Source organism: Melozone crissalis, unplaced genomic scaffold (genome assembly GCF_028551555.1).
Source record: "Melozone crissalis strain CALT ecotype California unplaced genomic scaffold, PUWL_Pcris_2 ptg000468l_1, whole genome shotgun sequence".
NCBI lineage: Eukaryota > Metazoa > Chordata > Aves > Passeriformes > Passerellidae > Melozone > Melozone crissalis.
This window is the reverse complement of record NW_026536185.1, coordinates 74843-88723: the sequence shown is the minus strand read 5'-3', so window position 1 is coordinate 88723 and position 13881 is coordinate 74843. Positions and strand designations below refer to the sequence as shown.

The 13881-nt window shown below is 61.6% G+C and overlaps 1 protein-coding gene across 1 annotated transcript in view; it reads right to left on the bottom strand.

Moving 5' to 3' along the window:
- Positions 1 to 13881, bottom strand: part of XAB2 (XPA binding protein 2) — a 31281-nt gene that overhangs the window by 15361 nt on the left and 2039 nt on the right. The window contains exons 2-8 of the mRNA XM_054295025.1: positions 12285 to 12433; positions 10531 to 10654; positions 8692 to 8889; positions 6790 to 6924; positions 4682 to 4846; positions 3079 to 3223; positions 793 to 944 (exon numbers count right to left, since the gene is read on the bottom strand). Coding sequence (XP_054151000.1) covers positions 793 to 944; positions 3079 to 3223; positions 4682 to 4846; positions 6790 to 6924; positions 8692 to 8889; positions 10531 to 10654; positions 12285 to 12433 — 1068 coding nt within the window. The remainder of the gene's footprint in view (positions 1 to 792; positions 945 to 3078; positions 3224 to 4681; positions 4847 to 6789; positions 6925 to 8691; positions 8890 to 10530; positions 10655 to 12284; positions 12434 to 13881) is intronic.

Here is a 13881-nt window from a genome sequence, read left to right as displayed (position 1 = left end):
AGTGGGGACAGCCAGGGGATATTGGGGCCATGGGAACACTGGGAATAGCAGGGGACACTAGGGACACCAGGGGACATTGAGGACAGCAGGGGACACTGGGGACAGCGAGGGACATGGGAGACATTGGAGACACAGAAGGACATTGGAGAGACTGGGGACAGCCAGGGGACATTGGGAACATTAGGGACAAAGGGGGACACAGAGGAACATTGGGGATGGGGGAATACTGGGGACATTGGCGACATGGGGGACATTGGGGACAGCCCGGGGACAATGGGGACATGGGAATGTTGGGGCCATCAGGGGCACCAGGGAATAGTGGGGACAGTCAGGGGACAATGGGGATGGGGGGATACTGGGGACATGGTGGACACGGTGGGACATGGGGGACATTGGGGACAGTCAGGGGACAATGGGGTTGGGGGGATATTGGGGACATGGGGGACATGGGGGACATTGGGGACAGTCAGGGGACAATGGTGATGGGGGGATATTGGGGACATGGTGGACACGGTGGGACATGGGGGACATTGGGGACAGTCAGGGGACAATGGGGTTGGGGGGATATTGGGGACATGGGGGACATGGGGGACATGGGGGACAAGGGGGGACATTGGGGACTCAGCGGGACATGAGGGGACAGGGGAGACACAGGGACAGCCAGGGCACAGCACAGTCACCGTAACGCCACCACCCAACCCCCAAACCACGCACCCCAAAACCCCCCACGTCCCCCCCAGTGTCCCCCCAGTGTCCCCCCGTGTCCCCCGGTGTCCCCCGGTGTCCCCTGACCTTGTCGGGCTGTCCCTGGTGCAGGGCCACCCTCTTGTGCCACTCGTGCACGTTGTGCGGGTTCTGGCGCAGCAGCACGCTGTTCAGCAGCAGCGGCCGCCGCGACATCAGCCGCTCGAAGCGGGCCAGGCGCAGCTCCAGCTCCACCTCCTCTGCGGGGACACGGGGACAGAGAGGTGACACAGGGTAACACAGGGTGACACGGGGTGACACAGGGTGACATGGGGACACGCAGTGACAGGGTCACAGAGTGACAGGGGACACAGGGACAGCGCGGACACAGCGCTCGAATCGGGCCAGGCGCAGCTCCAGCTCCACCTCCTCTGCAGGGACACGGGGACAGAGAGGTGACACGGGGTGACACAGGGTGACACAGAGTGACACAGGGTGACAGAAGGTGACACAGCAGTGACAAAGGGTGACACAGGGTGACACAGGGTGACACAGCAGTGACAAAGGGTGACACAGAGTCACACAGGGCTGACACAGAGTGACACAGGGTGACACAGGGTGACACAGCAGTGACAAAGGGTGACACAGAGTCACACAGGGTGACACAGGGTCACAGGGGTGACACAGGGTGACGCAGAGTCAGACAAGGTCACAGGGTCAGGGGACACAGGGACACATGGTGACAGGGGTGACAGGGACACGGCGACACCCTGGGCACAGGGGTGCCCCTTGCAGTATTGGGGTGCCCTGCCCGTTTTTGGGGTGCCCCGCCCAGTTTTGGGGTACCCAGCCCAGTTTTGGGATCCCTCCTGGTTTTGGGGTCCCCCATGAAGTTTTGGGGTCCCCCCTGTTTCTGGGGTGCCTTGCACCCACCAGCTGGCCGTGCTCTGGGATGCCCTGCCCAGGTTTGGGGTACCCTGTCCAGTTTTGGGGCACCCCCTGCAATTCTGGGGTCCCCCCCCATTTTCGGGGTGCCCCAGATGCACCATCCTGCCCATGGTTTAGGGTGCCCTGCCCAGTTTTGGGGTCCCCCTTGTTTTTGGGGTGCCCTGTCCGTTTTTGGGGTTCCCTCCCCATTTTTGGGGTCCCCCTCACCGTCCTGGCCCTGTCCCAGCTGTGCCTGCCCATTTTTGGGGTGCTTTCCCCGTTTTTGGGGTTCCCTGCCCATTTTTCAGGTTTCCCTGCCCGTTTTTGGGGTTTCTCCCCATTTTTGGGGTGTTTCTCACCATCCTGGCCCTGCCCCTGTCCCAGCTGTGCCTGCCCAGTTGTGGGGTTTCTCCCCCATTTTTGGGGTTTCTCCCCCGTTTTTGGGGTGCTTTCCCCATTTTTGGGGTCCCTCTCACCGTCCTGCCCCTGCCCCAGCTGTGCCTGCCCGTTTTTGGGGTTTCTCCCCCATTTTCGGGGCGCTTTCCCCGTTTTTGGGTTTCCTTGCACATTTTTGGGGTCCCTCTCACCGTCCTGGCCCTGCCCCAGCTGTCCCGGCCCATTTTTGGGGTTCCCCCCCATTTTTGGGGTTCCCCCCCATTTTTGGGGTTCCCTACTCATCTTTGGGGTTCTCTGCTTGTTTTTTGGGGTTCCCTCCCCGTTTTTGGGGTCCCTCTCACCGTCCTGGCCCTGTCCCAGCTGTCCCTGCCCGTTTTTTGGGGTTTCTCCCCCATTTTTGGGGCGCTTTCCCCGTTTTTGGGTTTCCCTGCACATTTTTGGGGTGTCTCTCACCGTTCTTCCCCTGCCCCAGCTGTGCCAGCCCGTTTTTGGGGTGCTTTCCCCGTTTTTGGGGTTCCCTGCCCGTTTTTGGCGTGCCTTCCCCGTTTTTGGGGTCCCTCTCACCGTCCTAGCCCCGACCCAGCTGTCCCTGCCCGTTTTTTGGGGTTTCTCCCCCATTTTTGGGGCGCTTTCCCCGTTTTTGGGTTTCCCTGCACATTTTTGGGGTGTCTCTCACCGTTCTTCCCCTGCCCCAGCTGTGCCTGCCCGTTTTTGGGGTGCTTTCCCTGTTTTTGGGGTGCTTTCCCCGTTTTTGGGGTTTCCCTGCACATTTTTGGGGTGTCTCTCACCGTTCTTCCCCTGCCCCAGCTGTGCCTGCCCGTTTTTGGGGTGCTTTCCCTGTTTTTGGGGTGCTTTCCCCGTTTTTGGGGTTTCCCTGCACATTTTTGGGGTGTCTCTCACCGTTCTTCCCCTGCCCCAGCTGTGCCAGCCCGTTTTTGGGGTGCTTTCCCTGTTTTTGGGGTGCTTTCCCCGTTTTTGGGGTTCCCTGCCCGTTTTTGGGGTGCTTTCCCCGTTTTTGGGGTTCCCTGCCCGTTTTTGGGGTGCTTTCCCCGTTTTTGGGGCGTCTCTCACCGTCCTGGCCCTGCCCCAGCTGCGCCTGCGTGTCCAGCAGCGCGGCGATCACGCTCTCCTCGAAGCGCGCGTAGCTGTCGAACACCTGCGTGAAATCCCGCACCGTCATCACCGTCTGCACGGCCTCCTCGTACACATCCCGGGCCTGGAACGGGATAAAAACGGGATAAAAACGGGGTCAAAGGGGTTAACGGGGTCAGCACCGTCTGCACGGCCTCCTCATAGACATCCCGGGCCTGGAACGGGATAAAAACGGGATAAAAACGGGGTCAAAGGGGTTAACGGGGTCAGCACCGTCTGCACGGCCTCCTCGTAGACATCCCGGGCCTGGAACGGGATAAAAACGGGGTTAAAGGGTTAATGGGCTCATCACTGTGTGCACAGATTCATCACAGACATCCCGGGCCTGGAACGGGATAAATATCAGGGTTAAAGGGTTAACGGGGTCAGCACCGTCTGCACGGCCTCCTCGTACACGTCCCGGGCCTGGAACGGGATAAAAACGGGATAAATATTGGGATTGGGGTCCGGGCTGCCTCCTCATGGACATCCCGGGCCTGGACTGGGATAAACCGGGATAAACTGGGATAGACTGGGATAAACTAGGATAAACTGGGATAGACCGGGATAAACTGGGATAAACTGGGATAAGGCAGGTTAAATGGGGTCAGTGGGGCTGGGATTGGGGTCTGCACGGCCTCATCTGGGCCTGGAATGGGATAAACCGGGATAAACCGGGATAAACTGGGGACAGGGGATGGGGACAGTGGTGGCGCTGGGTGGGGACAGGGACCGGGATGGCAGCTGGGGACAGGTGTGTCAGTCTGTCCAGGTGTGTCAGTCTGTCCTATGGCTGTCAGTCTGTCCAGCTGTGTCACTCCCCCCCAGGTGTGTCAGTCCCTCCCAGCTGTGTCAGTCTATCCAGGTGTGTCAGTCTGTCCAGGTGTGTCAGTGTGTCTCAGGTGTGTCAGTCTGTCCCAGGTGTGCCAGTCCCTCCCAGGTGTGTCAGTCTGTCCTATGGCTGTCAATCTGTCCTAGGTGTGTCAGTCCCTCCCAGCTGTGTCAGTCTGACGTATAGCTGTCAGTCTGTCCAGGTGTGTCAGTCTGTCCAGGTGTGTCACTCTGTCCCAGGTGTGTCAGTCTGTCCAGGTGTGTCAGTCCATCCCAGGTGTGTCACTCCCAGGTGTGTCACTCTCCCCCAGGTGTGTCAGTCCATCTCAGGTGTGTCAGTCTGTTCAATGGCTCTCAGTCCATCCCAGGTGTCCCAGGTGTGTCACTCCCCCCCCAGGTGTGTCAGTCCATCCCAGGTGTCCCCAGGTGTGTCCCTCACCTTCTCCAGGTGCCCACAGCGCACGTAGCAGTCGGCCAGCGCCCCCCAGGTGTGTCAGTCTGTGCAGGTGTGTCACTCTCCCCAGGTGTGTCACTCCCCCCCCAGGTGTGTCAGTCCATCCCAGGTGTCCCCAGGTGTGTCAGTCTGTCCCAGGTGTGTCACTCCCCCCCCAGGTGTGTCACTCTCCCCCAGGTGTGTCACTCCCCCCCAGGTGTGTCACTCCCCCCCCAGGTGTGTCAGTCCATCCCAGGTATCCCCAGGTGTGTCACCCACCTTCTCCAGGTGCCCGCAGCGCACGTAGCAGTCGGCCAGCGCCCCCCAGAGCCGGCCCCGCTGGTCGGTGAAGCGCGTGAGCCCCCCCCGGATGATGCCCCCGGCGTCCAGCGAGTGCACGCGGTCGGGGTGCTGGGAGAGCAGCTCGCACAGCTCCTGCCATAACTGACAGAAAATGGGTGTGAGAAACCCCAAAACCGCCCCAAAACCATCCTAAATACAGCCCAAACCCAGCTCGCACAGCTCCTGCCAGAGCTGGGAGAGAAACGGGGTTAGAGATCCTAAATCCACCCTAAACCCACCCAAAAACTGCCCCAAATCCACCCTAAAACTGCCCCAAATCCATCCCAAAACTGCCCCAAATCCAGCCTGGGGTGCTGGGAGAGGAGCTCGCACAGCTCCTGCCAGAGCTGGGGGGAAAAATGGGATTACTGACCCTAAATCCATCCTAAATACACCCTAAAACTGCCCCAAAACTGCCCCAAATCCACCCCAAATTCAGCGCGGGGTGCTGGGAGAGCAGCTCGCACAGCTCCTGCCATAACTGACAGAAAATGGGCGTGAGAAACCCTAAAACTGCCCCAAATCCATCCTAAATACAGCCCAAATCCAGCTCGCACAGCTCCTGCCAGAGCTGGGAGAGAAACAGGTGTGAGAAACCCCAAAACTGCCCCAAAACTGCCCCAAAACTGCCCCAAAACTGCCCGGGGTGCTGCGACAGCAGCTCGCAGAGCTCCTGCCAGAGTTGGAGAAAATGGGTGTGAGAAACCCCAAAACTGCCCCAAATCCATCCTAAAACTGCCCCAAATCCAGCTCGCACAGCTCCTGCCAGAGCTGGGAGAGAAACGGGTGTGAGAAACCCCAAAACTGCCCCAAAACCGCCCCAAATCCATCCTAAATACAGCCCAAATCCAGCTTGCGCAGCTCCTGCCAGAGCTGGAGAAAACAGGCGTGAAAAACACCAAAACTGCCCCAAATCTATCCTAAAACTGCCCCAAATCTATCCTAAAACTGCCCCAAATCCAGCTCGCACAGCTCCTGCCAGAGCTGGGAGAGAAACAGGCGTGAAAAACCCCAAAACTGCCCCAAATCCACCCCAAATCCAGCCCGGGGCGCTGGGCCAGCAGCTCACACAGCTCCTGCCACAGGTGTCCCCTGGTGTCCCCCAGATGCTCTCGGCTGTCCCCAGGTGTTCCCAGGTGTCCCCAGGTGCCCTGTGCCACCCCCCAGCTGTACCCAAGGTGCCCCCACCTGTCCCCAGGTACCCCCAGGTGCCTCCCAGGTGTGCCTAGGTACTCCCCCCTACCCCCAGATGCCCCCCCAGGTCTCCCCAGATGCCCCCCCCAGGTACCTCCAGGTGCCCTGTGCCCACCCCAGGTGTGCCCAGATACCCCCCAGGTACCCCCAGATGCCCCACAGGTACCCCCAGTGGCCCCCCAGGTGTGCCCAGGTATCCCCACAGCTGTCCCCCATGTGCCCCCCCCCAGGCGTGCCCAGGTACCCCCAGGTGTGCCCAGATACCCCCAGATGCCCCCAGGTACCCCCAGGTGCTCCCTCAGGTACCCCGATCTGTTCCCAGGTGCCCCCCCAGGTACCCCCAGGTGCCCCCCTATGTACCCCAGGTGCCCCCCCAGGTACCTCCAGGTGTGCCCATGTAGCCAGGTGCCCCCCCGCAGGTGTGCCCAGGTACCCCCAGCTGTTCCCAGGTGTGCCCAGGTACCCTGTGCCCTCCCCAGGTGCACCCAGGTATCCTCATGTAGCCCCAGGCGCACCCCAGGTACCCCAGGTGCCCCCAGGCACCCCCCAAGTGCCCCCCCAGGTACCCCAGGTGCCCCTCAGCTGTACCCAAGGTACCCCCAGGTGCCCCCCAGGTACCCCCAGGTGCCCCCCAGGTGTGCCCAGATACCTCCAGGTACCCCCAGGTGCCCCCCAGCTGTACTCAAGGTACCCCCAGGTGTGTCCAGGTGCCCCCCCAGGTACCCCAGGTGCACTGTGCCCCCCCCCCCCAGGTGTGCCCAGGTGCCCCCCAAGGTACCCCAGGTGCCCCCCAAGGTACCCCACGTGTGCCCAGGTGCCCCCAGGTGCCCCAGGTGCCCCCAGGTGCCCACCTGGTAGTTGGACTTGCCCTGGCGGGACACGAAGCGCTCGTCGTTCACCAGCCGGGCCAGAACCTGCGCGGCCTCGTCCAGGCGGCCCACGGAGCGCAGGTAGGACACGTACTGCTCTGCCTCCTCGGGGCACAGCTGGGGACAGCAATGTCACCTGTGTGTCACCTGAGTGTCACCTGTGTGTCACCTGTGTCACCTGAGTGTCACCTGTGTCACCTGTGTCACCTGAGCCCCCACGGAGCGCAGGTAGGACACGTACTGCTCTGCCTCCTCGGGGCACAGCTGGGGACAGCAATGTCACCTGTGTGTCACCTGTGTCACCTGAGTGTCACCTGTGTCACCTGAACCCCATCTGAGCCCCCACGGAGCGCAGGTAGGACACGTACTGCTCTGCCTCCTCGGGGCACAGCTGGGGACAGCAATGTCACCTGTGTGTCACCTGAGTGTCACCTGTGTCACCTGAGCCCCCACGGAGCGCAGGTAGGACACGTACTGCTCTGCCTCCTCGGGGCACAGCTGGGGACAGAGGGACACCTGTGTCACCTGAGTGTCACCTGTGTCACCTGAGTGTCACCTGTGTCACCTGTGTCACCTGAGCCCCCACAGAGCGCAGGTAGGACACGTACTGCTCTGCCTCCTCGGGGCACAGCTGGGGACAGCAATGTCACCTGTGTGTCACCTGTGTCACCTGAGTGTCACCTGTGTCACCTGAACCCCATCTGAGCCCCCACGGAGCGCAGGTAGGACACGTACTGCTCTGCCTCCTCGGGGCACAGCTGGGGACAGAGGGACACCTGTGTGTCACCTGAACCTCACCTGTGTCACCTGAGTGCCACCTGTGTCACCTGTGTCACCTGAGCCCCCACGGAGCGCAGGTAGGACACGTACTGCTCTGCCTCCTCGGGGCACAGCTGGGGACAGCAATGTCACCTGTGTGTCACCTGTGTGTCACCTGTGTCACCTGAGTGTCACCTGTGTCACCTGAGCCCCATCTGAGCCCCCATGGAGCGCAGGTAGGACACGTACTGCTCTGCCTCCTCGGGGCACAGCTGGGGACAGAGGGACACCTGTGTCACCTGAGTGTCACCTGTGTGTCACCTGTGTCACCCGAACTCCCACACGTGTGCCCAGGTGTGCCTGGGTACCTTGAGGAACCATCTGAACACGTGCATGGCGCTCTCGGGCAGTGGGCGTGTGTGTGCCCAGGTGTGCGTGCCCAGGTGAGTGCCCATGTCCCAGGTGAGTGCCCAGGTGTGCCCAGGTACCTTCAGAAACCTCCTGAAGATGCGCACGGCGGTCTCGGGCAGCAGGGGGCGTGTGTGTGTGTGTGCCCAGGTGAGCGCCCAGGTGTGTCCCCATGGCCCAGGTGTGCCCAGGTGAGTGCCCAGGTGCGCCCAGGTGTGCCATACCTTGAGGAACCTCCTGAAGATGTGCACGGCGGTCTCAGGCAGGGTGTGTGTGTGTGTGTGTGTGTGTGTGAGTGCCCAGGTGTGCCCAGGTGTGCCCAGGTGAGTGCCCAGCTGTACCCAGGTGTGCCCAGGTGTGCCCAGGTGTGCCGTACCTTGAGGAACCTCCTGAAGACGCACACGGCGGTCTCGGGCAGCGGGTGGCACCGCACAAAGCTCAGGTGTGTGTGTGTGTGATTGCCCAGGTGTGCCCAGGTGTGCCCAGGTGAGTGCCCAGCTGTACCCAGGTGTGCCCAGGTGTGCCATACCTTGAGGAACCTCCTGAAGACGCGCACGGCGGTCTCGGGCAGCGGGTGTGTCTGTGTGTGTGTGTGTGTGTGTGTGTGTGTGTGTGACTGCCCAGGTGTGCCCAGGTGAGTGCCCAGCTGTACCCAGGTGTGCCCAGGTGTGCCCAGCTGTACCCAGGTGTGCCCAGGTGTGCCCAGGTGTGCCGTACCTTGAGGAACCTCCTGAAGACGCGCACGGCGGTCTCGGGCAGCGGGTGGCGCCGCACGAAGCTCAGGTAGGGCGGCCAGAGGCGCCGGTGCTGCGTGATGGGCAGCGCCCGCAGCGCCCGGTCAAACGTGCGGCGCGTCCGCGTGATGCGGCCCTGCTCGGCCAGGAACTGGCAGTAATCCAGCCAGATCCGCGGCATCTGGGGACACCAACGGGGACAGCATTGGGGACAGGACAGCCGAGGGACACTGGGGACATGGGGACATCAATGGGGACACCACTGGGGACATCAATGGGGACACCATTGGGGACAGTGGGGACACAGTGACCCGGCCCTGCTCGGCCAGGAACTGGCAGTAATCCAGCCAGATCCGCGGCATCTGGGGACACAGGGGACAGTGGGGACATCAGTGGGGACACTGGGGGGCATTGGAGACAGTGAGGGGCATTGGGGATATTGGGGACACTGGGGATATTGGGGACAATGGGGACATCAGGGACATGGGGACAGGAACTGGCAGTAATCCAGCCGCATCTGCGGCATCTGGGGACACCAATGGGGACATTGGGGACACTGGGGACATTGGGGACAGTGGAGGGCATTGGGGACATCAGGGACATTGGGAATACTGGGGGACATTGGGGACAGGAACTGGCAGTAATCCAGCCGGATTCACAGCATCTGGGGACACCAACGGGGACACTGGGGACATCAGTGGGGACATCATAGGGGACACAGTGACCCAGCCGTGCTCGGCCAGGAACTGGCATTAATCCAACCAGATCCGCGGCATCTGGGGACACAGGGGACAGCAATGGGGACATTGGGGACACCAGCGGACAGCCAGGGGACATCAGGGACATTGGGGACACTGGGGGACATTGGAGACAGGAACTGGCAGTAATCCAGCCAGATCCGCGGCATCTGGGGACATAGGGGACACTGGGGACGCTGGGGGACATTGGGGACACTGGGGGACACTGGGGACATTGGGGACACCGGGGGACATTGGGGACACCGTGGACCGCAGTGACCCTGCCCTGCTCAGCTGTGATCCGGTGTCCAGGAGGGGCTGGAGCCACCCCAGGGTGGCAGTGCCCTCCCCGTGTCCCCAAAGCCCGTGTCACCTGCGCCCCATGTCCCCTGTGCCCCATGTCCCCATGTCCCCTCTGTGTCCCCATGTCCCATTCCTGTCCCCCACGTCCCCTCTATGTCCCTGTCACCTCCCTGCCCCGTGTCCCCATGTCCTGTGTGCCCATCACCCGCGTCCTGTGTCCCCCGTGTCCCCATGTTCCCTCTGTGTCCCCATCACCTGTGTCCCGTGTCTCCATGTCCCCAGGTGTCCCACCAGCTGTCCCCCCAGCTATCCCATGGTTCTGGGTGTTCCAGGTGTCCCCACATCCCCAGCTGTCCCCTCATGTCCCCATGTCCCCAGGTGTCCCCGTCACCTTGTGCATGAACACCAGCGCTCTCTCGTGCACGGCGTTGGCCCCTCACACCCCCAGGTGTCCCCAGGTGTCCCAGGCGTGTCCCCAGGTGTCCCCCCATGTCCCCAAGTGTCCCCATGTCCCCAGGTGTCCCCAGGTGTCCCCAGGTGTGTCACCTTGTGCACGAACACCAGCGCTCTCTCATGGATGGCGTTGGCCCCTCACACCCCCAGGTGTCCCCAGGTGTGTCCCCAGGTGTGTCCCCAGGTGTGTCCCCATGTCCCCAGGTGTCCCAGGTGTGTCCCCAGGTGTCCCAGGTGTGTCCCCAGGTGTGTCCCCAGGTGTCCCCAGGTGTCCCTAGATGTCCCCGGGTGTGTCCCCATGTCCCCAGGTGTGTCCCCAGGTGTCTCACCTTGTGCATGAACACCAGCGCTCTCTCGTGGACGGCGTTGGCCTCCTCGAAGGCGGGGTCGGAGGGACAGCGACCTTTGACCTGGGCCCGGCGCTGCCGCAGGTACTGGTACCACAGCTTGTAACTGGGGACACAGGAGTGACACAGGTGTGACACAGGTGTGACACAGGTGTGACACCTGTCACCAGTGTCACTGACACACCTGCCGCAGGTACTGGTACCACAGCTTGTAACTGGGGACACAGGAGTGACACAGGTGTGACACAGGTGTGACACCTGTCATCACTGTCACTAACACCCCTGCCGCAGGTACTGGTACCACAGCTTGTAACTGGGGACACAGGAGTGACACAGGTGTGACACAGGTGTGACACAGGTGTGACACCTGTCATCACTGTCACTAACACCCCTGCCGCAGGTACTGGTACCACAGCTTGTAACTGGGGACACAGGAGTGACACAGGTGTGACACAGGTGTGACACAGGTGTGACACAGGTGTGACACCTGTCACCAGTGTCACTGACACACCTGCCGCAGGTACTGGTACCACAGCTTGTAACTGGGGACACAGGAGTGACACAGGTGTGACACAGGTGTGACACAGGTGTGACACCTGTCATCACTGTCACTAACACCCCTGCCGCAGGTACTGGTACCACAGCTTGTAACTGGGGACACAGGAGTGACACAGGTGTGACACAGGTGTGACACAGGAGTGACACAGGTGTGACACCTGTCACCAGTGTCACTGACACCCCTGCCGCAGGTACTGGTACCACAGCTTGTAACTGGGGACACAGGAGTGACACAGGTGTGACACAGGTGTGACACAGGTGTGACACAGGTGTGACACCTGTCACCAGTGTCACTGACACACCTGCCGCAGGTACTGGTACCACAGCTTGTAACTGGGGACACAGGAGTGACACAGGTGTGACACAGGTGCGACAGGCGTGACACAGGTGTGACACCTGTCACCAGTGTCACTGACACACCTGACACCCCTGCCGCAGGTACTGGTACCACAGCTTGTAACTGAAATGGGGACACACCTGTCACACCTGTCACCTGTCACACCTGTCACCAGTGTCACTGACACACCTGACACACCTGATACAGGTACTGGTACCACAGCTTGTAACTGAAATGGGGACACACCTGTCACACCTGTCACACCTGACACCCCTGCCGCAGGTACTGGTACCACAGCTTGTACCTGGGGACACAGGTGTGACACCTGTCATCAGTGTCACTGGCACCCCTGACAGCCCCGACATCCCTGAAACAGGTACTGGTACCACAGCTTGTAAATGGGTGTATCCCATGCCCCCCGTACCTGCCGGGCAGCTCCCTCAGGGCTCTCAGGTGTGCCCAGGTGCCCCCAGGTGTGCCGTACCTGCCGGACAGCTCCCTCAGGGCTCTCAGGTGTCCCCAGGTGTGCCCAGGTGTGCCCATGCCCCCCAGGTGTGCCCAGGTGCCCACAGGTGTGCCCGTACCTGCTGGGCAGCTCCCTCAGGGCTCTCAGGTGTGCCCAGGTGTGCCCATGCCCCCCAGGTGCCCCCAGGTGCCCCCAGGTGTGCCGTACCTGCCGGGCAGCTCCCTCAGGGCTCTCAGGTGTGCCCAGGTGTGCCCATGCCCCCCAGGTGCCCCCAGGTGTGCCCAGGTGTGCCGTACCTGCCGGGCAGCTCCCTCAGGGCTCTCAGGTGTGCCCAGGTGTGCCCATGCCCCCCAGGTGCCCCCAGGTGTGCCGTACCTGCCGGGCAGCTCCCTCAGGGCTCTCTCGTAGATCTGGTTGAGGCGGGGGCGGGGCCCGCGCTGCCGGGCCTGCGCGTAACGGAGCCACCCCCGCACCGAGAACGGGTTCCGGAGCAGCTCCTCCTCGTGCTGCACCTCCTCCTCCTCCTGCATGGGGGACAATGAGAGACAATTGGGGACACTCAGGGACATTGGGGACATTGAGGGGACAGCTCCTCCTCGTGCTGCACCTCCTCCTCCTCCTGCATGGGGGACATTGGGGACACTGAGAAACATTGGGGACATTGAGGGGACAGCTCCTCCTCGTGCTGCACCTCCTCCTCCTCCTGCATGGGGGACAATGAGAGACAATTGGGGACACTCAGGGACATTGGGGACATTGAGGGGACAGCTCCTCCTCGTGCTGCACCTCCTCCTCCTCCTGCATGGGGGACAATGAGAGACAATTGGGGACACTCAGGGACACTGGGGACATTGAGGGGACAGCTCCTCCTCGTGCTGCACCTCCTCCTCCTCCTGCATGGGGGACAATGAGAGACAATTGGGGACACTCAGGGACATTGGGGACATTGAGGGGACAGCTCCTCCTCGTGCTGCACCTCCTCCTCCTCCTGCATGGGGGACATTGGGGACACTGAGAAACATTGGGGACATTGAGGGGACAGCTCCTCCTTGTGCTGCACCTCCTCCTCCTCCTGCATGGGGGACAATGAGAGACAATTGGGGACACTCAGGGACATTGGGGACATTGAGGGGACAGCTCCTCCTCGTGCTGCACCTCCTCCTCCTCCTGCATGGGGGACAATGAGAGACAATTGGGGACACTCAGGGACATTGGGGACATTGAGGGGACAGCTCCTCCTCGTGCTGCACCTCCTCTTCCTCCTGGGGGGACATTGGGGACAGTCAGGGACATTGGGGACATTGAGGGGTTCCTGAGCAGCTCTTCCTCGTGTTGGACCTCCTCCTCCTCCTGCACTGGGGACATTGAGGGGACGTTGGGGACACACACAGGGACAGCTCTTCCTCGTGCTGCACCTCCTCTTCCTCCTGCATGGGGGACAATTGGGTCATTGAGAGGACATTGGGGTCGTTGGGGACATTGAGGGGACAATTGGGTCATTGAGAGGTTCCTGAAGAGCTCTCCCTCATGTTGGACCTCCTCTTCCTCCTCCATTGGGGACAATTGGGGACATTTGGGTCATTGAGGGGTTCCCGAGCAGCTCCTCCTCATGCTGCACCTCCTCCTCCTCCTGCATGGGGGACATTGAGGGGACATTGAGGGGACATTGGGGACACACACAGGGACAGCTCTGCCTCGTGCTGCACCTCCTTTTCCTCCTGCATTGGGGACAACTGGGGACATTGAGGGGACAGGAGACACTCAGGGGACACACACAGGGACAGATCTTCCACCTCCTCTTTCTCCTGAGGGTACAATTGGGGACATCGAGGGGACATTGGGGACACTGAGAGACATTGGGGACACACACAGGGACGGCTCTGCCTCGTGCTGCACCTCCTCTTCCTCCTGAGGGGACATTGAGGGGACACTGAGGGGACACTGAGGGGACACTGAGGGGACACGTCCTCCT